Source organism: Equus przewalskii, chromosome 10 (assembly GCF_037783145.1).
Source record: "Equus przewalskii isolate Varuska chromosome 10, EquPr2, whole genome shotgun sequence".
Taxonomy (NCBI): domain Eukaryota; kingdom Metazoa; phylum Chordata; class Mammalia; order Perissodactyla; family Equidae; genus Equus; species Equus przewalskii.
Window position 1 is genome coordinate 22702493 of NC_091840.1, and position 22876 is coordinate 22725368.

The 22876-nt window shown below is 52.8% G+C and overlaps 1 protein-coding gene and 1 long non-coding RNA gene across 6 annotated transcripts; one reads left to right on the forward strand and one right to left on the reverse strand.

The window, feature by feature from the left end:
* Positions 1-2794: 2794 nt before the first annotated feature.
* Positions 2795-22405, forward strand: PGAP3 (post-GPI attachment to proteins phospholipase 3). 5 transcript variants are annotated; one of them, XM_070562095.1, is made up of 9 exons: positions 2795-2894; positions 8015-8127; positions 10074-10171; positions 10987-11139; positions 18739-18801; positions 19444-19505; positions 19874-20010; positions 20277-20481; positions 20662-22405. In XM_070562095.1, exons 2-9 carry the CDS (start codon positions 8115-8117, stop codon positions 20723-20725), a joined length of 795 nt encoding a protein of 264 aa, XP_070418196.1. In that variant the 5' UTR covers positions 2795-2894; positions 8015-8114; the 3' UTR covers positions 20726-22405. The 5 variants fall into 5 exon arrangements, with proteins under 5 accessions (XP_070418196.1, XP_070418197.1, XP_070418195.1 ...); XM_070562096.1 differs by lacking the exon at positions 2795-2894 and adding an exon at positions 7641-7797; XM_070562094.1 differs by lacking the exons at positions 2795-2894; positions 8015-8127 and adding an exon at positions 8412-8833.
* Positions 12541-16154, reverse strand: LOC103550151 (uncharacterized). The gene is made up of 3 exons (XR_544700.2): positions 15860-16154; positions 15042-15211; positions 12541-14519 (listed from the first exon to the last, which is right to left on the reverse strand). It is a non-coding gene; the product is annotated as an uncharacterized lncRNA (long non-coding RNA).
* Positions 22406-22876: the final 471 nt, after the last annotated feature.

A 22876-nucleotide genomic window follows, 5' to 3' on the forward strand; every position in this document is an offset into this window, starting at 1 on the left:
TTTAATATCAAATAATGGTTTTCCCACTGCGTCCTTAAGTAAAATCGATAGCCAACGAGGGGGATGTGTTGTATTTCGCCTGTGGCTTCCAGGACTCCCTGGCATAGTCTCTGGAATTTTGGGGGTATCTTTTCCAGTCTGAAACGCATGGTTTTAAGGGGGCCTACAGGTTTGGGGTGAGTCAAATCGGAGAGACTTCCATCTCAACCCTTCCAAGAACGCCTCTCTTGTTTCTTTCCGGGGGCATTCAGCACCCAATTCATCCGAGGTTTCTTCTCTGTCTCTTGCCTTTTATTAGCCTGCTCAATTCCACCTCCCCACCCGCATTCCACCAAGAGCCCCTGACTCTGTTCTTAAGGCCGCCCCGTCTGTGTGGAGTGGGGGTGGGGGATGGAAGGAAGGCTTGTTTTTGTTGAAAATTCCAACAAAGTATTGCATGGGACATACTTACACTAATAAATTATTCGTTGTTTATCTGAAATTCAAATTTAACTGGGCATCCTTATTTTTATCTGCTAAATCTGGTAACTCTAGTTGGAATGCCTCAGCCAAGGGCACTCCTGCGCTGGTCTAGAGGGGATCAGAGACACCTACTGGGGACTAGAGAATGAAGGACACTAGCCTTGCTTAAGCTGCTTCCATATTCCTAGCATAGTATGAAGCAGGCACTTTCGCTAAAGGGGTTGAGAACAGGGCACCCTGGGATCAGAATGACCTGAGTTCAAATCTCAACTCCAGTGCCTATTAGCTGTGTTACCTTGGGCAAGTGACTCAGCCTCTCTGGGTCTCAGTTTGCTCACCTGTAAAATAGCCCTCTGGCATACTGTGCTGAGGGTTAAAGAAGATATGCTCCTGAAGTTCTCAGCACAGTACTTGGCACATAGTAATTGCTCAATAAATGGTCTCAGATTTTGTTATACTGGGGCAGATCCAGGTTTTGCGGGGCCTGAAGCTTATGAAATTTGGGAGACTCTCTTTAAGAGGAGGAATACAAAGTTATGAATACAAAAATAGACACATGCTTCCAAATGAGGGGTCTGAAGTTCACCCTTCTCTAACACCATGCTAAGTCCCCCTCTGGCTCTAACCAGTGACGGCCAAATTGCAGATCAAGTTCTATTAGAAAGTCAATCGTGAAACCAATTTAGATGATCAAGTCAAGTCTTTTTTTTTTTTTTTTTTTTTAAGAAATAGAATGGAGAGGCCAGCCCGGTGACCAAGTGGTTAAGTTCCTGCGTTGTGCTGCGGCAGCCCAGGGTTTCACTGGTTCAAATCCTGGGCGCGGACATGGCACTGCTCATCAGGCCACACTGAGGTGGCGTCCCACATGCCACAGCTAGAAGGACCCACAACTGAAGATACACAACTATGTACTGGGGGGCTTTGGGAGAAAAAGGAAAAATAAATCTCTTAAAAAAAAAATAGAATGGAATAGAAAAGATCTGCACGCACCACATCCTCACGTGTAGTAAGTGTGAGTGTGGGTAAGGGCATCTGTGTCTGAGGTGATGAGGTACAATGGATTTATTCCTTGGATCATAGTCGCAAACACTGAAGAAATACTGCTGTGTATGGGGACACAGCAGCCCTTCAGGATGGCTGTCAATATCCCTATTTTCTCTAAGAGTTAGAGTTAGGGTGAGGGTCAAGGGGGTGGAGGCTCAAGTGGAGTTAACCAATTTGCCCAGGACCGTCCATCTCAGGGCTAATGAGGGAAAAGCTGAACAGCCAGCAAAACCAGACCCACTCCCTCACGCATCACATAGGCCAGGACCTAGTCAAGGTGCCTCCCGGCCCTGCAGGCAAACGAGACCGCTGACCTGGCTCCAAGAGTCATTTGTGGTCACATTGTGGAGGTCTTGCACCCTGAGTGCATGCCGCCTTCAAGAGACCATCAGGGTGTTAGGGTCAGGGTTAGAGATGTCCCTTCTCCCCCAGGCCCCACCCTCCCCTCCCTTTGTGTTAGAAGGGTTTGTCCAGCCAGGAAAGTGGCACCATCCTTTCTGGACCCATACTCTGTGTCCCTCTTCATCCTAGAGCCACACTCCTCATCTTACTAAGTCCTCCGGGTGCCCGAGGAGGCGGGCATTATCTTTCCCCATTTTGCAGAGGAGGAACCCTGAGATTCCGAGGTAACAAGAACTGAGCCATGAAGCTTTGACTTCATCCGTTATGCTCCGGAGCCCTGAATCAAGGGTACCTGAACCCCCTCTCTCCCCGGCTCCTGTAGGGGAACCAGAGAAGGGTCCTCCAAGAAATCAAGGTAACTACCAGTTCCTCACTCCACAAAGATCCTGCCTCCCCCCAACTCCCTCCCCGCCAAGGCAGGCCCACCGGCTCTACATCCCAGATCCCAGGAGGAAACCCAGACTAGAGACAATGCTCAGTCCTAGTGGGCTGCGGAGGGAGGGTGGAGCAAGCAGCAGTGGGGGCCAGAGTGGGGATGAGGGAGGAGCTGGGGTCAGAACTCACGCCCCAGGAGGAGGCTTGAGAGGGGCTGAGTTGCCCAAAGAGAATGAGCCCATTCAGAGCCAGGAAGGAAGGGGAAAAAACCTTGTCTGGTGTTTGACAAGAGGAGAAGAAGGGGGGCAGGGGTGGGCGCTGCTGATTCGCTTCTCTCCTCCACTGCCCCTCCAGCAGGGCCTGGCAGGAGAACCAAGGAAAGAGGATGTCTGAGGGACAAAGGCTGAGGGGGGGCCTGAGGAGAAGGGAGGGGGCTGGGGGATGGCTGGGTGGCTGGAGGAGCCTGAGAGTTTGCCAGAAGGGTCCAGTGAGGGGCCTGGGGAGAGGGAGACAGCTACAGAGGAGAAGGGTGACTACAGGACAGAGAAGAGTGGACCGAGGGACAGAGGGCAGAGGCATGAGGCCTGTCGGAGGAGGTTTTTGCGCAACAGGTACTGGGCCTGCGGGCCATGGAGGTGCCCACTGGCGCTCAAGAATCAGGAAGGGGCTCTGGCTTAGGGAGGTGACCTCTAATGGTCAACAGGCTGAGGTCTGGAACCAGCAGCCTGTGAAATGCCAGTCAATCATTGACCAGCCACTGAGACTGGGGGGTACAGGAGGTTGTGTGCATGCCTGTGTGCATGTGCGTGTGTGTGTGTGTGTGTTGGCACCAGAGTCTCCTCCCCTCTGGCTACCTCACCAGCTAGCCTGGGGTCAGAGGACTGAAAACAAACAGAAAAAGGGAGGAGACGGTCCACAGTCCGAGGTCTAGGCCACATACTGGAGCCTACCCCACAGGTCTCGAGTCTGGGGCATGGGTTGCTGGGGAAGTGTTTATATGAATTAGTTACTTAGAAAGAGTCCCCCCAAGAGTAGGGGGGCCTCCCTGAGGCCACAGGAGAGTAATTTGGAAACTTCTGATAAGAAAATCTGTCGTTCGTAAAGGTGGCCTTTTAAGAACACTTGCATCCTACCCACTGGGGGCCGTTCCCCACTCCCCGGGCCCAGAGTTAGCAAAGGAGCAGAGCCCAACCTGGCAAGCTGGGTGTGCTGATCTCCTCCCTCAGCCCCTCTCACTCGCATCTCGGGAATGCAGGCCCAAGGCCTGGGGAGTTTGCCTTTTCTCTCCCCAGGCTGCTTTGCCAAGACAAAGAGCACTCGTGCTCTCAGCTTCACCTGGCTTTAATGCATTTACATGTGGCTTCTGTCCTGGCCTGTGCATACCAGGCTGTCATGGTTTGTGTTCCTGTGTCCTGTGCTCTCAGTGTCTTTGTGCTGGCTGCTAAACATGTGCCCTTCATTTATCTGGGGGTCTGAGACAGTAAGTAACTGGGCTGTGTGGCCTTGAATAAGGCTCCACTTTGCCATCTGAAATATACGAGAGTTGGACTGAATGGTTCCTGGTCACAGTGTTTTAGGATTTGGTGTGGGGGCAGTGACCCCTTCAGCCCCCACACTTGTCCCCTGAAAGCCCCATTGAGCCATTCCTCTGCCAGATTCTGGATTCCAGATTCTTTGTTTCACAAGCACTGAGTCTTCCTGCTCCATTCAGCTCTTCAGGACCCCAAGCTCACCCTGCTGGCTGCTGGGGATACAGACACTGGGGTGTGAACGAGAATAATCTTACCTCTGGCTTTTAGTTTGGGGAAGAGGAGACTAGGAAGCTTCTGGAAGCATAAAACTATGGCCATCAGGAAGTCCTGATTTAGAGGGACACTTCCAGTTTTAGCTGTTTTCGTTCACTGAGCCCACATTGTTGATTCCTCCCTTTCCTCGCCCTTTACATCCAATTGTTTTTTAAGATCTATCAGTTCCTCTTCCAATCCATTTATGTTTTTCCCACTTCTCCCACTAACTAGCCTAAGCCTCTATCAGTTCTTCTCTAGGAGAAAGCACTAGCCTTTCACCTCCCCTGTGCTGCTCTTCCCCCCTTTCGATCCCCTGTCCTTTTCCCATGATAGCCAAAGTAAATGTTTTAAACACAAATCAGATCATTTCATTCATTCCAGTGCGAAAAACACCTCCCAGTGGCTTCCCATTGCCTCAAGTCTTCACCGTGACCTGAGACCCAACAGAACTTGGTCTCTGGCTGTTGCTTCAATCTCAGCCTTCCAGTCACCCAGACAGGCCTCTTTTCTGTTTTTCAGAGATAACAAACTTGTTCCTGCCTTAGGGCCTTTGCACTGGCATTCTCTTGGCCTAGAACAATCTGCCCCCAGGTATTAGCAGGGCTGGTTCCTTCTTGTCATGCAGGTTTCAGCTCAAATGTCACTTTCTCCAAAAGGCCTCTGACCACCCAGTCCAAAGTAGGCTCCCCCACCCTCCCTCACTTTTACATTATCCCGTCACATGACTCAACACTGTGACCACATGAAATTGTTCTCTTTACATTTTCCCTTTGTTTTTAATTGATATATACAGATGGTACAAAATTTAAAAGGTACAAGAATAAGAAGTGTCCCTCATGTCCCTGTCACCCAGACACAGAATCCCACTTCTCCCCAGAGGCAACAACTGTTTCTACTCTCTTATATATCTTTCTAGATGTATTCTCTAAGATAGCAAACGTAATATATACTCTTATTTTTCCCCACATGAGGTAGTGTGTACACACACACACACACACACACACACATACTGTTATACCTCTTGCTTTTCTTTTTGTATTTTAATTATTTTATTGCAGTCATATTGATTTATAACATTGTGTAAATTTCAGCTGTACATTATTATATCTCAGCTTCTGTTTAGACTGCATTGTGTTCACCACCAATAGTCTAGTTTTTATCTGTCACCATACATATGTGTCCCTTTACCCCTTTCACCCTCTCGCCACCCTTCATCTTGCTTTTGATACTTACCAAGAATATCACAAAAGTTTTTCCATGTCAGTGCATTACAAATCTGCCCCATTCCTATTAATTTCTGTCCAGCATGCCATTGTAATTGTATGGATCTCCCTCAATTGATGTAATTCATTCCCTATTGATGGACATGTAATTGTTTCCTTTTTTTTTTTTGCTGTTGAAAATAATGGACAATGCTGCCATGAGTAGCTTTGTACTTACACCATTTTGCACTCGTAAGTACACCTAGAGCCTGTGTAAGTATACCCAGGAGAGAAATTGTTGGTTGGAAGGTTTGTGCAAATTGCTGGGTTAAAGGGTTATGTGTCCTTGTCAGTCAGATAGTGCCAGATTCTCCTACATAGTGATCACACCAACGTGCTCTTACGTTAGCAGTGAAATGATCTTACTCTTTTGTTTGGTGCTTGTTTATTGCCTGTCCCCCTCCTCTGCCTTGTTCAGCACTCTGTCCCCAGAGCCTCACACATGATAAATGGCAATAAATATTTGACGAATAAAGGAACTTCTTGGTATGCCCCAATTTTTTTCTAAGAATATGAACAGTTTGCCTATGAGCCCTCAGCACATTGCACTATTACTTTGTCTTTCTCCACCTTGGACTGGGAACCATTTCTGCTTCATCTTTTTTTCCCTAGTTCAATGGCTGACACCCAGTAGAGCTCAATAAGCCTGAGCTGAAGGAATGAACTAATGACTTTGCAGGCTGTGACTCGCATATGAAGCCAAATACGAGTTAGGAAGCCGATTAAACTAAGGGGGCTGGGGCGGGGGCGGTAGAGGGAGCTCTGGGCTGAAAAGTTGGGAGAGGGAGAGGCCTGGTGATTGTCTAGAGATGTAGGGCTGCACTGGCAGGAAAAACCCTCAAGAGATGTTCCAGAGAGACAACAGCTCATCTTCCACCAGAGCAACATGCCACAAGTTTCAACTGTTCCCATCCACATTTTCTTTTTTTTTCTGAGGAAGATTAGCCCTGAGCTAACATCTGCTGCCAATCCTCCTCTTTTTGCTGAGGAAGACTGGCTCTGAGCTAACATCCGTGCCCATCTTCCTCCACTTTATATGTGGGACGCCTACCACAGCATGGCTTGATAAGCGGTGCCATGTCCACACCTGGGATCCGGGCCAGCGGACCCCAGGCCATCGAAGCGGAACGAATGGATTTAACCACTGGGCCACTGGGCCAGGCGTCCCCCTACTCCACCTTTAACTGAGGATAGTTTTCTTCATCACGTCTGTAGGCATGAGTTTTCAGGGACCTATGAAATGTTTAAGACTAGAACAAATTTTCAATGTTAGTTCCAAAACATAAGAAAACTACAAAAATCAACTAATATTTTATTAAATGTATACAAAATGTAACAATATGTCAACTATTAACAGCAACTGAATTCAACTATACATAGTTATTTATAAATTTTATTTAATGTGTATTGCCACATTTTTTTTCCCCCTGCTTTTTCTCCCCAAATCCCCCAAGTACATAATTATATATTTTAGTTGTGGGTCCCTCTAGTTGTGGCATGTGGGACGCCGCCTCAACGTGGCCTAATGAGTGGTGCCATGTCCGTGCCCAGGATGCGAACCGCGAAAGCCTGGGCCACGGAAGCGAGTGCATGAACTTAACCACTCGGCCATGGGGCTGGCCCCAATTGCCACATTTTAATATGTTTGATATAATATAGGAAGATTCCTCCAAAACTGGAACCTTAAGAATTTTAAAAGAACCCTATTTCTACCTTGGAGCTCTCTCAAAGGAAGAATCTCTGCTTTGTCAGGATTTAATCCTCTTTATTCCTAAATTTCCTCATCTTTAAATGGGGATCCCTGTAAAAAGATTCATCCCAGCATTATAGTAAGAGAAAATGAAATAATGTTATAAAAGGACTGACCTATCAGATGCAAAGTAGTATTAGTACCGGATTATTTCTGGTCAGCTCCTGGAGGGCTGAGCGGTTGTTTTGTTCATTTCAGCTTCCCAATCAGTATCAACTGGGTGCTCAACTCCAGGGGGCACTATTCATGTTACATTTAACTCGAAAAGGCACCATTCAGAGAAAATGCACTGTGAATGGTGCACCCTGAGCGCCATTCACAGAAAATACCATGTGAATAGTGCCCCCTGGAGGTGTGCTTTGCCCAGCAAGTTGCTAGAGCTAAGGGCTGAGGAAGTGTTTGCTGAATGAGTGAATGAATGGAATCCAATTTTACTTCCTACTCATTTCACCTCCCAAGATAAAAAAGAAAAGTTGACCAGGAGGGAAGAGAGTGGGGGAGGAGGAAAGGCAGTCATTAATCTACACATGCTAATTGTGCATCTAGCTACAAGGTTTCAATGCTTCAACGAGATGGGGGTGTGTGTGTGTGCGCTGGTGGTAGTGCGGGGAGGAGGCGGGATACTAAAGCAAGGATCCTATTCCCAAAGGTCCTCCTCTTAATTTTCCTTGAAATATTACACCTCTCCTATCTCAGCGTCGTCTGAATCACGCTGGTAATTTGACCGTCCTGGATTTGGACTCAAATTCTTACGTTGAATTACGTTGTTTATTCATTTTGTTAAAAAAAAAAAAAGGGGGGGGTGGTTCTTAGCGCCTACCATGAGGCAAATTTTGTACTACCAGTGCTGGAAGTAGAATGGTAAACAAGATAGCAGAGGTCCCCACCCTGCCTGGGGAAAACAGACCACTGTATGTTATATCATCCTCCAGGTGTTATCCCAGAAGTGGTGTTTAAATTGAGACTAGAAGAATAAGCAGGAGTGGGATTAAGAGGGATACAGACGAAGCAAAGCCAGGAGGCTTCAAAGACATGGCCCCTCGAGGTAGGTCTGGGGCAAGGGAGGGAGGCCAGTGGGCAGGGGCGAGATCGTGCAGAGCTTCTGGAGTTCTGATTTTATCCTGAGGTTAGTGGGACTCGTTAAGGGGCCACTGCGGCAGTCTCGGCGACAGATGATGATGTCTTTAACTAGAGCAGTGCCAGTGGAGATGGAGAGAACCGGACAGGTCCAGGTACATTAGGAAGTGAAATCCGACAGGGCTGGGGACAGAAAAATAGCTCTTCCTCAAATGAAGAGACCCTAGAGAAGAAACGAGACGGATGTTTATAAAAGACCACTTTATTCTGCTCCTTAATCCACCCGGCGCCCCCTTTCCCTTAACTCTGTCTCCTCAATATGGACATGACAGTCAGACGAGGGGCGGGGCAGACGCCCACAAAAATCCAGGAACTTTTATTTAAACTGCATGGACGTCAGCGGACGGTAGAATAAAGAGCACAAGGCACTTCCGCTTACTCCGGAAGTGGAGGTTCCTAAGCCCCTCCGCCGGCGGAGGGCCAGGGTGCAGGGATGGCCGGGCGGACGGCGGGGCTGGTGCTGCTGGCTGGGGCCGCCGCGCTAGCAAGCGGCTCCCAGGGCGACCGCGAGCCAGTGTACCGCGACTGCGTGCTGCAGTGCGAGGAGCGGAACTGCTCGGGGGGCGCACTGAAGCACTTCCGCTCCCGCCAGCCAATCTACATGAGTCTAGCAGGTAAGCCCCACCCCGCGACAGGCCACGCCCCTTGGTCTTGGCCCCTCCCCCTGCACCCCAATCCCCCTCTGCAACTCTGAACCTTAGTACCCCCCCCACCCTACTACCCCGGGTCCCTTATGAGTGTAAGTGAGTGGAGCCCCAGGGTGATGAGAGCCTTGGCAGCCGGTCTTACTTTCCCAGGAGCTTTCGTTTACTTTTTATTTATTCGGCCAAACGGGTATTTACTAGATACACCTGAGTAGCAGGCCCTGAAAGGACACTGAAATCAGATCAGTCCCCACGGAGGAATTAGCTTTCTCAAGTGGAAGGTCGAGGATGATCTGAGCCCTAAGGACCCTTAGATTAAGCAATAGGAGCATGTGAGGGAGGAAAGAATGTTTCTGGCCTTGGGGGGTGGGGGCAGTGACCATCTTGGAACCTTCTGTGAAGGAAGGGCTTCCGGACGGATCCGTTAAATTTGGACCTGTGGCAGTAGTGGTCACCTCTGGTGTGACAGGTGTCACAATAGGTCTGTTAATTTTCACAACAACCCTCTGAGGTAGTTTCTCTTAACCCGGTTTTACAGAAGGGGAAAATCAGCGAGGTTAAGTGCCCTGCCTGAAGTCGCACAGCCAGTCAGTGGTAAAGCAGAATTTCTAGTTCTGACCTGTTTGACTACAAGTTTGTTCTCTTTACTGTCCCTTTGCATTCCAGAGAGTGGAGGCCCTGGGCAGATGTGGGCACATCCAGCAGCTTGGTTTACTCAGGGAGCAGGGTGCCTGAAAAGGAATAATGGCAAATAAAGTTGGAAAGGCAATTTGGGGCCTCAAAAGCCAGACTGAAGAATTTGGACTTAATTTTCATAGAAGGAGGGTGAGACAGCAAGGCTTCCTCCCTGGGGAGTGAGAACAAATCCTGTGTTCAGGAAGGGCAGATGTAAATGCAGGTATCCGTAGGTGAGTCTATCAGATGCTAAGATCCCCATCTTGGGTGAAAGGAGAAGAGAAGAGACATTGTTCACTCACTGTACACCCCCACCCCCTAAAACCACACACACATGCACACACGCACACACATGTATGCGCCTTTCCCTTATGTGTATATCCCACCATGCCCCCTCCATCCAAGTGGGAAGCTAGAATTTTGAGATTTCTTCTGGGTCTCTCCAGCCTGCAGGCCCTCTTGGCCTGCATTTGAGCTTGGCTTTCTCTTTGCCGCCCGTGTGGGGAAATTCATGAGACCAATTTACCTCTTTCAGGCTGGACCTGTCGGGATGACTGTAAGTATGAGTGTATGTGGGTCACCGTTGGCCTCTACCTCCAGGAAGGTCACAAAGTGCCTCAGTTTCATGGCAAGGTGAGTTAGAGGGTCAGGGTAGGTATATGGTGGGGATGTGGTGGGAAGACGATACCCCTCAGTTGGACACACTGTCCAGGCAGTTGAGGTGTGGGGTGGTGGGTGTGAATTTGGGGCAAGTACCTGTTCTTCTCAGAATATGCTGGTTTCCATATAATCAGATGGGACCAATGTGTCCTGCCTCTGGATTTGGAGTGACAAGATCTGAGGTCTCCTCAGAGAGTGGTGCTGGGCTTCTTAGGGTATTTGAGATGCCCACCTTGCTACAAGGACAAATTACCTGACCCACCACGGCATGCTTTCTGTTGCTTCTTCAGTGAGAGTCTGGATTAAAATACCAATACCCCTTGGATTGCCCAGCAAGGCACAGTTTGCTGATGCCTTTTGATACAACATGATCTTGTTCTATCCTGTTGAGATTGGCAAGAATTATTCTCCATAATTTGTCACAGAGTAAGCTGAGTCTTAGAGGGCTGTGGTCACTGGTAGAGGAGGCATTAGGGCCTCTGTCTTCTGGATGGCAGGTCTGTGCTGTTTCCACCAGGCCATACTGAGCCATCTCCACTGACCCACGTGGTCTTCACCAAGACCAGGCTTACAGTGCTCTGAGTTCTGGCCAGGATGGAGGAACAGCCCTCAGCCTGGGAGGAAGGGGAGCTCATTAACCTGAAAAAGGACTGACCCTGAGCTTTGGCCAAGGTCTAGGGCTGAAGAACCAGCTGGGGACCTGTTGATGCAGCATGTCAAGAAAAGGTAGGCTGGGCCATCCGAGGTTTGCTTGCCCCTGAGGCCCCCTCCGTGTGCTCCTTTTTCAGTGGCCCTTCTCCCGGTTCCTATTCTTCCAAGAGCCAGCTTCTGCTGTGGCCTCTTTCCTCAATGGCCTGGCCAGCCTGGTGATGCTCTGTCGCTACCGCACCTCCGTACCAGCCTCCTCTCCTATGTACCCCACCTGCGTGGCCTTCGCCTGGGTAGGTAACCTGGCAGGATTCCTGCTCTACACCCTCATCTAGGAAGGAGGAACTCTTAGATCTCCATTCTCATCCAACAGCGTTTCTACCCACCGAGCTTCCCCTCTGTTTTCCAGGGCTAAATTTGCAGCTGTGGAGTGGTCAGGCATGGGAAGAAAACAAGGAAGGTGCTGAATCAGTCCTTATCTTTCTAGCAGAGTCCTAGGCCAGGCTATTTGAGAGGGAGGGAGAGAGGAAAGAAACATCATTCTTGTTCCTGAAGGAGGAAGCCACTAAAAGATCGAGCAGGGCAATTTACAAACACAGAAGGGAGATGGGTGGTAGGGAGCATGCTGGGACCACGGGTCTCTCCGAGGACTCCTCTGGAGGACCTGAAGCAATCTCAACCCCAGCCCAGGCCTGGAGGCAGTGGCAGCCACAGCACTGTATCGAGAGCTCAGCCTCGTCTTGCCTGGAGATGCCGAAATATGTTCCATCTGAGTCTCCAGAGAGGGCTCTCAGCTTCACAGTGTGACTGTCAGAGGAGCCAGCATCCAGGGCCTGGAATTGTGTGAGAAGCATAGACTGGGGTACAGATAGGAACTGTGGCAACCTTGGGGAGGGTGTGAGAGTAAGAGGTCGCAATGGATGTCTCTAGATCAGAGCTACCACTGTAAGCCTTAGGGAAGCATGCCCACTCACTCACCTTCCTGCCATCAAAGCAGCCATCAGTTTATATGTTGAGCACCTACTGTGTGTCAGGCACTTTGCTGGGCTCTGGTGATCCAAAGTGTATAAAAACAGACAGGTCCCTGCCCTCTAGTACTGACCGCACAAGCACACAATTAAATGTAAAGGTGCAGTGGAGGAGAGGTGTATAGGGGTATGATGGGGGACCAGACCAACGCAGGGCAATCAGGGAAGCCTTCCCTGAGGAAAGGGCATTGAAATAAGATCAGAATGATGACTGAATGTTAGCTAGGTGCATTCGGGGAGGGTAGGAGGAGTCCTCTACACGGAAGACTCAGAATGTGCACAGGCAGGAGAGAGCTCAGGTTGTATGAGGACCTGAAAGGCCAGGAAGCCTGCCATGCAGGAAGCCAGGGAGTGGGGTTTGAGATGGGTGGGCAGTGGATGGGGCGAGTCCCTGGAGAGCCTGGGCACATTAACACTTTAGATCTTGACTCTCAAAGCATCAGGAAGTAATGAGGGTCGGAGAAAAGGGGTTTCTTAAATAGATTTGCTTGGAAAACTCATTCTGGCTACTGTGTAGAGAACAACTTGGAGGGGGCAGGAGAGGATGCAGGGGGCTAGTTGGTCGTTTTAGCATAGGGCACAGTAGCTAGGCTAGAGAGGTGGCACAGGTCTTGGGAAGGAGGTTATTAAAGACAAGTGTGTTTGAGCTGTGTTTTGGAGGTGACATTAAATTTTTTTAAATGCGTTTATTTAACAAATACATACATAGCTCTTACTGTATGCCAGGTACCATTCTAAGCATTTTATAAATATTAACCTTGTTAATCCCATAACAAGCTTATGAGATAGGTAGTATTAATATCCCCAGTTCACCGATGAGAAAACCAAGGACTGGAAAGATTAAGTAACCTGCCCTAGCAGCCAGGGTTTGACCAGCCAACTGGCTCTAGAGTCCAGCTCTTACCATCCCGGCTGTACTGACAGCCTCAGCGGTAGGTTAGATGAGGAGAGAGGAATCAAGGATGAGCCCTGTGTTTCCGCTTATGAGACACTGATAGCTGTGAATGTGGATGAGATCACCAGGGGGAGCTTAGCAAGAAGAGAAGGGGTCTAGGAGGGAGCCCTGAGGAACCCCAAAACTTAATGGCTGGATAGAAGAGCACAAGCCAGTAACGGAGACAGAAGGAGTGGCCAGAGGGGTAAGTGGAGACTGGGATATCATGTGGTTGGGGGAACCCCGGGACAAGGGCAGGAAGGAGAGAGTCATCCATTCTCCTGAATTCTGCTGGACAGTCAAGTAAGATGAGAACTGAACGACGCCCCTGGATCTGGCGACCCTGGGCTCTCTGAGGACCTTAGGAAAACTGATAGTGCAGGATGCTAAGAAATCCCGCCAAGCCTCAGACTTGGGAGATGGGGATCGGATCGGAAGGAGAGCAGGGAAGAAGGCTCTTAATACGCCTCTGGGAAATGTTGATCCTCGCTAATACTTTCTATTCAACAAATATTAATAATAATTGTTATGAATTATAGAACGCAAATCACCTGACGGGCATTGTCCTGAGTTCTTTACATCCATTTTCTCGTTTAATCCTTACAATACCACCATGAGCTCTGAGTAAGGCTCAGAGGGGGAAAACTTGCCTAAAGCTGGCAGCTAACAAGTTAGTGAATAACGGAGGCAGGTTGGTGCCCAGGGCTGGCTGACTCCAGGCCCAAGCACTCAGCCTCTCTTTTGAACGTGCACGGTGACCAGTGTTTGTTGAGCATTTGCTGTGGGTAGAGACACAGGTTAGCACTTGTGGGAGCTGAAGCCCCTGCCCCCAGAAGCTGAGCCTAGTGGGAGGTGCAGGTCCATGCAGGCAGAGCCGAGGAGGGCTCTGGTCAGGAGCCCTGGGAGTTGTAAGGAGGGGAGACCATGTCTTCTAAGTGGAAAAGTCTGTCGGGGAAGCCCAGGGAGGAGGAGAGGTTTCCTCTGGGACCTGCAGGGCTGGCGAGGCTCAGACACACACCTGTGAGGGGACAGGAGGTGGGATTCCGGCATTCCAGGCTGGGGGCGCAGCAGGAGCAAAGGTGCAGAAGCTGCAGAGTGTGAGAGATGGACCGGCGGCCTTGGGAAGCTCAGCCTGGCCACAGCGTGGCTGTGTGAAAGGGAGAGGGAGGTAAGATGGAGCAGAGAGGCCCTGAGTGCCAGGCTGAGGGGTGGGGAACTCTTGTGTGGGTAGGGGCCAGGTATCAGCACACTCCCTTACAGGCATGGGTGGGATAGAGCCCCCACTTCCTGTGTAGGCCTCTCAGAGAGAAGGACACTTGGTCCTGGCCAAGAAAGCAGGAAGGGCAGGGAAATTAAGGAGGTTACACCTGCCCCCTTTCCCTTGGGGTTCTTCCAGGGACACTGCTTTCTGGGCCCACTGCCTGCACTGCCCCCTCGCCCGCACCCCTGTTAGAGAGCACAGGACAGCCCTGCCCAAACTCTCGAACAAAGCTCAGAGCCTCCTTGGATAGACCCGTGGGTCTGAGGGGACCTCAGAGGGTCCAGCCTTTGTCTTCTCGACATGTGCCAGAGGCAGTGGTCACTTCACAACTCTCATCTTGATCCGCTGACCCTTGAGTCTTTCATCTCACTGGCGTCTGCCACTCGGCTTCCTTCTTGGTGAGGGTCATACCTCCCAGGGGTTCCCTGCAGTCCAGTGTGGCCGAGGACCCTTAGGGACAGAGCAGGAGATGTTAGGTTGGGAGAGGGCAGTACCTGGGGCCTGTGTCTTAGGGCATCCTTAGGGATGTGGGGTTCTGGGACAGGGGACTCCATCATGCCACCATCAGGCCCTTGAGGGACAGAATCTTGGTGCCCATGTTGCCGTTGACGATCCCGTTTGGATTTTACCTTGATCTTTAGTGTGTGTGTGTGTGTGTGTGTGTGTTTGCAGGAGGGAGGGGTCCTGGGCTGTGTATAAGGTGTGTCTGTGGACTTTGTCCTGGGCTGAGTCTTCTGGAGCAAGTGGGGCTCCTGATTTCTGTTGGGGTGGAGTAGGAAGGCCCCTCACCTGCTCCAGGTTAGATCTTGGTGGCGGGGGGTGGTCTCAGTCTTTTTCTCTGGGAAATGAGGAGACTCTGTCCCCAGCAGGGCTAATGAAGCTTTGGCACAAGAAGCCAGCCTCTGCCTTGACGCTTGGACCAGGCAGCAGCCAGCCTTTAGGGGGCCCATCAAAGCTCTGCACACCACAGACCTTTGACTTCCTGGAGTTGGGGGCTTCTGCTCTGCCAGAGCTGGAAGGCCAAAGCAGTTCCGCACCCCTTCATCCAGCAAGGAAAGGTCCTCAGGGGTAGAGGTGAGGGAGTGAGGGTGCCAGGAAAGCCCAGGATGATTGACAGCGGTGGGGCTGACTGTGCTCTGCCTCTGCGGAGGAAACGACGGGAACAGAGAGGTTGAGGCTGCGGCAGAATGATGGTTAGACTTCACGAAGGATTTCTCTATGGTCAGACAAGAGTCAGTGGAACAGGCAATGGCAGGAAATCAAGGATTCCTTTTGGATCGTGGAAAAAGCCCTCCTTCTCCCATCTCCATCCAGCTCTTCGCCCTTCTCTCTCAGGAGTGGACTGGGGTAGGCTTGCCCTGCCTGAGGCAGGGGATGAGGCACAGTGGCCTCTGAGGGGGCCCAGGGTGGCAGCAGGCGTCATATTTAACATTCTGCCTCCCCCACTTCTGAGACACCGAGCTATTTAAAGACCCACTTGTCCCCACTGCCACGGTGTCAATGACAGCCCCGAGCACTGAGGCTTAGCACTGGGTCGAATTCCTGACAGATCTGGCTCACTTGGCATCCACCCAGTTTCACGGCGGTGATATTTTTGTCTCAATTTTCTTATTTTCCAACAGACTGAAACAGCCTCTGCTCTCCCTCACCCAGCTTCCCTGTCCCCCTCCATTCCCACTCTCGTTGGCACCCTGCCCCTGGCCCCCCGCCTTTCCTCAGTGTTTACCGAAGTTCTTGGCGCCTGCTGGGCCAGCCCATCGCCCTCCTGGCCTGTCTGATTGGCCACTTACCCAGTCTGCCCCCTCATTCTACTCAAGCTTGGCTGAGGAGTCCAGGAGCAGCCATACCCTTGCGTCTTGAGGGCTTTCCTTTCCTTGCATATCTGTCCATCTGTCACTTGAGTCTTGATTACACACACTGCGTGAAGAGAAACAGCATCTCTGCAGTGCCTCCTGGTGGGGTAGGGGCTCAGGAGCAAGGAGGAGGGGCTCTTCCTAGAGCGGAGGTGTCCGCATTCTGCGATCCAGAAACCCTAAGGCCCCATGGCTTGACCTGGAACATTGTGACTCTTAGGAAGAGGAAGGTGCACATGATAAAGGAAACTGACGTTTGTGGAGCACCTGCTCTGTGTGCCAGGCAGCAGTGACAGCAACCATTTACTGAGTGGCTTCTTTGTGCCAGGCATTTCAGAGACATCACCCTCATAACCCTTATGCAGTGGGTACTAATATTAACCCCATTTTGCAGGTGAGGTAGCTGAGGCTCAGAGAAGCTGTTATTTGTTCAAGAGCACACAGCTATTTAGGGGCTGAGGCAGAACTTGAATCCAGGCTCCATCTCATTGTGGAGGCTGCAGACATTCTGCCCCCAGCCTGGAACTGTGGGATGGGCTTTAGGCAGCTGTGGGGAGACCATCCCTTCTCCCCCTAGACTTCCTTGCCTACAGGGAGAGGGGGAGGCAGACTTGGCCTCTTCAGCCTCAGGTTTGTGGAGAGGTATGAAGGTCCCAGGTTGGTCAACAAGGTGGAGAGAAATAACACCTAATGTTTTACCCTGTCCTGGGCACTGTGCTGTACACTGTACTTGTTTTGCTCATTAAATTCTTATCAACACTATGATTATTCCCATTTTACAGATGAGAAAACTGAGGCACAGCAAGGCTAAATAACTTGCCCAAGGACACACAGGAAATGCAGAGCTGGGATCTGAACCCTGGCAGTCTGGCCCTAGGGCCTGCATTCTTAATGATTCTATCTCCCAAATCTGAGGAGAGGGTCAGAAGAGGAGCCCCCCATAATGAGACATCCCCAGGGGAGAGGGGACTTATCAGGGGTGCAGAACCCAAGCTTCAGGTGGGTCTCTGTAAGTGGAAGGCACCCCTGGGAGGCGGTTGGACTGGGGACCAAGCAGCCCCCAGCCCTGTCCTGTGAAGCTAAGCTCTAGCCCTGTGTGCCGGCCCCCTGCTTTCAGTGTTCCAACTGCCACTTAGCTCAGTCCTCTTGTCACCTCCCCTTTCCTGCCATGGGTGACAAGGAGGCCTGGCCGGCTGCCAGTCCCTGCTGCCTTCCCCTTGCCTTTCACACTGGCTCCAGGGCCACTCTCCTCCCCAAAGATGTCCCTGTTCCTGGCCTGCCCAGGAGACCTGGCCCCCGTGACTGCCTGGGCCCTGTCTCCAGCCCTGAGCCTGCTCTTCTCCCCATGCTGCCCCTGAGCATCAGACTTTGTAGGAGCAGTGGCCGAGAAACCACCCCGTCTGTCCCACTCTCCGGCCTCCAGACCATGCCTCTGTCACCGTCTCTGGGGAAGGGGCAGCACCAGGCACGGGACAGGACGACCATCCTCAAAGGAGGAGGCAACCTGACCTAGAATAATTACCTGACATCAGGGCTGGGAAGGGACAGAGGATCAGTTAGGTCGGCCCCTGATCTGTCCCGAGGGAAGCTCGGGCCTTTGCCCAGATCATGAGGAGCATAAGCAGCGAGGCTCAGCCTAGGACCTGGGCCACACAGACTTGCACCAGGCTACTGGAGTCTCCAGAGACTTCCAGGGCTGACTGGCTTTGCAACAGAGCCCTGCTGGTCCCGTTCTCTCAGAAGCCCCCTCCGACAAGCCGTAGGGAACTCATTCTGCTGTCTGACCTTCCTGCTGTAGTACTGGACGGAGAGTAGGAGAGTAGCTGCTTACCCTGCTCCTGCTGTCCCCTGCCTGGCCAGTTTGCCTGCTTCACCAGACCCAAGCAAGCAGTTCCTGGCCTTCACCCATCTCAGGCAGGCCTGTCCCACCCTAGCACATCCCTCCCTACCTCCAGGGCATTCCAGGCTAGACCTCTGCTGGCTGTTCCTTTGATGGGTTATCACTGGTTTCCCAGCCTTTCCTCCCAGCCCCACTTTTTTCAGTCACTTGGGCGTCTGCAGTGGATACAGTAGTCCTTGAAAACAGCACCACTTCCCACAAGATCTAGGGCTCATTTGCAAGATAATTTGTATTCTCTCCTTGCAGTTAATTTCCAGGAAAAAGGCTGTAACTGTTCCCCTGGGCTCTTGCCCACTACAGCCCCTCTAGCCCTGCTCATCTGCTCCTCCCAGAGTTCCGAGCAGCAGCCACTGGTCTGGCGGGTTGGGCCGGCCCAGCCAGGAGGAAGCTGGGCTCAGCTGGCCAGCCTCCTCCTCAGAGACTTGGCCCCAGTGGGATATGCTTGATCTGCCTCCCTTGCTTGCTTACTCAGGACACGCCCCAAGCTGGCTCGAGCCCCTCCACCCCACCCACTTCATTCCCGCCCCCAGAGGCTGAGGTCACTGGTTCCCCTGGCCCGGGTGGGGCTGTCATCACCTGCTGGTTGGGGGCGGAGGCGAGGCCCCCCGGGGGCTGTTGTCTTAGCGATTGAGTAACCAGGGAACTTGGTTCTGCCGGAACTGGTTCCCAGGCCAGGCCGGAACCTGTGGAGGCTGCAGCCCCCGTGGCCTAGGGGGTTCAGGGTGGTGGGAACCTGAGCCTGCGGGAGCTGGGCTGGGTGGGGCTGGAGGGGCACAGGTTTGTTCATGGGCTCCAGGGCAAGGAGAACCACCTTTCTCTGCCCGAGGAGCCCCTCCCTAAAGTGAGATGGGTGTGAGCTTTCTGGGGGTCTTCCCTGCCTTGGGGCGCCATGCTCACCAGCCTCCTCCCTCCTCAGGTCTCCCTCAATGCTTGGTTCTGGTCCACAGTCTTCCACACCAGGGACACCGACCTCACAGAGGTGAGCACCCCTCCCGTGCCCTCTCCTGCTTGGGACAGTCCCAGAGGAGCCCAGGACGGCTCAGGCAGAGCAGGCTCTTAGGTCTCATATTGACTCTGTTTACGGAGCACTTGCTCTGTGTGGGCATTTTAAACCTATTAGTGCACTTGAGCCTCACTTGACCCTTGTGAGGCAGGTGTGATTATTAGCACTTCCTGACTGACGAGGCAGCTGAGCCTTGGAAAGGCGAAATCACTTGCCCAGGATCACCCAGCCCGTAAGGGGGTGCAGTCACGACTTGAGCGCACAGCTGTCGCGCTCCAGACTGCGCCCTGAATTCTGTGGCATGCTGTAACGTTCTGGAGCCTTGATAGGCATCCTCCACCAGGGCCTCTAAAGCCTCCTGCTGAGCTCATCTTTTAAAAATTGTATAATGTGAATACGAGGGTCATCTTGTTAAATTTGAGAGTGAAACAGCAATAGGCAGAAGGAGCACAAGACGTGGTCGCCTCTGACCACGGCCTAGAACTCCCATGTTAGACTCTGGCTGTGCCTCTGCCACCCCACATTGCCCCCATCCCTTGTGGGTCCTCTCTGGGCCCTGCCCTCCACAAAGCCTCCTGCCCTCACACCGGCCCCTCATCCAGCTCTCCCTGTCCTCAGAAAATGGACTACTTCTGTGCCTCCACCGTCATCCTACACTCAATCTATCTGTGCTGTGTCAGGTGAGTCCACCTTGGCTGCTACAGAGGCAAATTCAGGCTCTGGGGGAGGAAAGGGGTCACCCAGCCTCCCCTGGGAGCCCTCCCCAGGGCCCTCCTCACCAGTCCCTCCACACATACCCATACCCTCCGGGCTGTTCTGCTTGGGGACTCTGGGGCAGGATTAGGGGCCCTGGCTCTTTCCAAGGAGCTGTAACACTTGGTCCCAGGCCCCTGGGGGATTGGAGGCCTGCCCAGCTAGCCTGTTTTGGTGGGGGAGGGGCAGTGGCTTTCAGGACCACTAACTGATGGTGGGGTGAGGGGGTGCTTCAGGGAATGCTGCTCTGGGGACGGGCCACCCTCCATCTGAGCAGCTGTGGATGGCGGGACAGGACTGTGGGGCTGCAGCACCCGGCTGTGGCCAGTGCCTTCCGGGCCCTCCTCCTGCTGATGCTGACTGCTCACATCTCCTACCTGAGCCTCATCCACTTTGACTATGGCTACAACCTGGCAGCCAATGTGGCTATTGGTGAGGCGGGACTGGGGCCCTGGGGGTGGACCATCTACAGAACTGCTGGCTTGGGGTGGGAGTCAGAGGTTGGTGCTGTTCCTCGAGAAGGAGGTTCTAGAGAGACCCTTCCTGTAGGGGAAGAGGAAATAATTTGGGATGGGAGAGAGGGGGCGCTGGGAGGAGAGTCTGAGGATGGTCTGGGGTCAAAGAGCATGGGGATGGGGGATGCCTTGCGGGGTGAAGGAGGTCCAGGGAGTGAGCCCCTCCCTGCCCCCCACACCCAGGCCTGGTGAACGTGGTGTGGTGGCTGGCCTGGTGCCTGCGGAACCAGCAGCGGCTGCCTCATGTGCGCAAGTGCATGGTGGTGGTCCTGCTGCTGCAGGGGCTGTCTCTGCTTGAGCTGCTTGACTTCCCGCCTCTTTTCTGGGTCCTGGATGCCCACGCCATCTGGCACATCAGCACCATCCCAGTCCATGTCCTCTTTTTCAGGTGGGTGCTACTCTCTGCCCAGGCCTCACCTTCTTTGTGCTCTTCCTTTCTGCTCCTTAGAAGAGACTGGGGCCTCTGGGGCCCCATTCGCCCCCTCCCAGCTTGCCTGCACTCACCCCACCCTGCCCCCAGGGAACCGCTCAGAGCTGTGCCTCAGTGGGCTCCTCCCTCTGCCCGCAGCTTCCTGGAAGATGACAGCCTGTATCTGCTGAAGGAATCAGAGGCCAAGTTCAAGCTGGACTGAAGGCCCTTGGAGCGGGTCTGCCCACTGGGGATCCTGCCCTCTCCCTGCTATCTCTCCTTCTCCCCCCAATCTTTGAGATGATTTTTTTCCTTTTAGCATCTTGAACTTGGACATGAAGGGTGTGGGCCCAGAATCATGTAACCTGCCCACCCCCTTTCTTGCCCCCACGTTGTCCTCACAGGTCTTCAGCACCTATTTGGGCCTGGCCTCTCAGCATCTGGGGCTGGAGAAGGGGCAGGCCCTCTGGTTCCTGGAGCTGCACTAGGGAAGAACTGTGTTCCTAGCTCCATTGAGGGGAGAGCTGCCTCTGCCTCCTCCAGGTGTCCCCTCACTGCCTGAGTGATTCCCAGAGCCCTCTGTCTAGCTGGGAGATCAGATTCCACAGGCCTTTGGGGATACAGTGGGGTCCCCTTCTGTTGCCCACCCCATGCCCTCCTCCAGGGCACCACTAGGTGGCACTAGACCCTTGCTCTTTGGCTGCTCGAGTTTTAAGGCAGGTCTCATTCTCCCCAGCGAATCTTGAGGGACCAAGCTACTGGGATTGGGGAGGGGTCTCACTCTGACTGTTGCCCCAACCAGACCCCCAGGAGGCCTCACCAGGACCCCAGAGGGCCCAGAACAGGAATCCCTTTGACCCCTGTGCTACTGTTGTGGTTGGGAGCCTGCACACAAGTGTGTAAGGGAGTGTGGGCCAGACTGAGTGTTAGGTGACGGGGTGGTGGGCCCAGGCCTGGGGGGTGTGGGATGCTGGGTGGGACTATGTGTGAGCACCGGCCTGGGGCAGTGTGGAAGGCGGGGGTGGTGAGTGGTTTTAAAGTGTGTGTGTTGAGGGGCAGGCAGGTTAGTGTGGGTTAGGGGAATATGCATAGACTTGAGTGTGAGATGAGTGTGAGTGCAGGTGAGTGTGCTACACAGTGGGGAGAGGTTGGAGCAGGATAGGGTGAATCAAGTCACCATCAACAACCATTTATTGAGCACCAACTCTGCACAAGGCCCCAGGCCAGGCAGAGAGTAAGGATATCCCCAGGATCTGGGGGGGGTATGGGTGTCCAGGCTGCGTGTGTGTGTGTGCGCGCACGTGCTCTTGTCCGTTTCCCCTCTCCTTTGCAAACCTGATAGTGCCCCACACAGCTCAAGATCACCCTCCAGAACCAGCCCCCACAAAGGCAGAGAAATGGGGATCCTCTGGGCCTCTCCAGCTCCCTGTCTCCTTGCCTAGGCATGGTTGAACTTCCCGCTCCTCCAGTGCCCGCCTGCTAGCCCCTTCACCACAGCCTGGACCTTGGGGAGGGAGAGGGGCCATCTGAGGGAGGAGGGGAGGAGGCTTGTGGCTGGGTCTGGTTTCTGGCCTCCCAAAGGCAGGCAGGGGCCACCTCGTGCCTGCACTCCAGTAAAGGTGACCCCTGCCAGTTGCCAGCAGCCCTAGCACATTCCTGCTCCACAAGGATAGAATGTGGAGCTCCAGAAACTTTCCATTCAAAGGCACTCTCTGTGATTGGAGCACGGAGTCTGGATTCTTGTTCTGTCCCTGCCCCGGGTCCCACACCAGGGGTAGGGCACTATGCTAGGACTCCAATCTCAGGGACTTGGGTGGCCTGTGTTAGTTTCTTTTGATACTGAGAACTATTTTAAGGTAGGAGGGTACAAGGGACATTCTTAATAAACCAATTCTCAGCCTCACCTACCCTTGTTCAGCTCGTTTCTGTGAGTAGGGTGGGCTGGAGGCAGCAGACAGGTGGGGTCTCTACCTAGGCACGTGGGGGTGGGGGTGGGAGGGTGGAGATGCAGAGCTGGGCAGAATCCAGTCCAGCTCATGGAGGGGCCTGCGTCGGGGAGCTGGTACCCCTTCTTCCCCTCTCACTTCCCCTGGGCCTTTGTTTGCAACCCCGCCCCCCTGCAAGTTCCACTTCAGTCTCCTAATTGCCCCTCCTCCTCCCCTTCTGGTCCTAGGCTCCACTACTATTTGTTCTTAACCTTTCTGAGCTTCACCTGCAAACAGGATAACAGAACCTGCTGTTGAGTGTGAGGACTAAATGGACCTAGTAGGCACCTGGCACACAGCAGATGCTGAATGAGCTCCGCCTGACCTTGGCCTGCTTTAGTTTGGAAAGAATGAGTGGTACAGAAACCTATCTTCATGGAAGCTTCTGG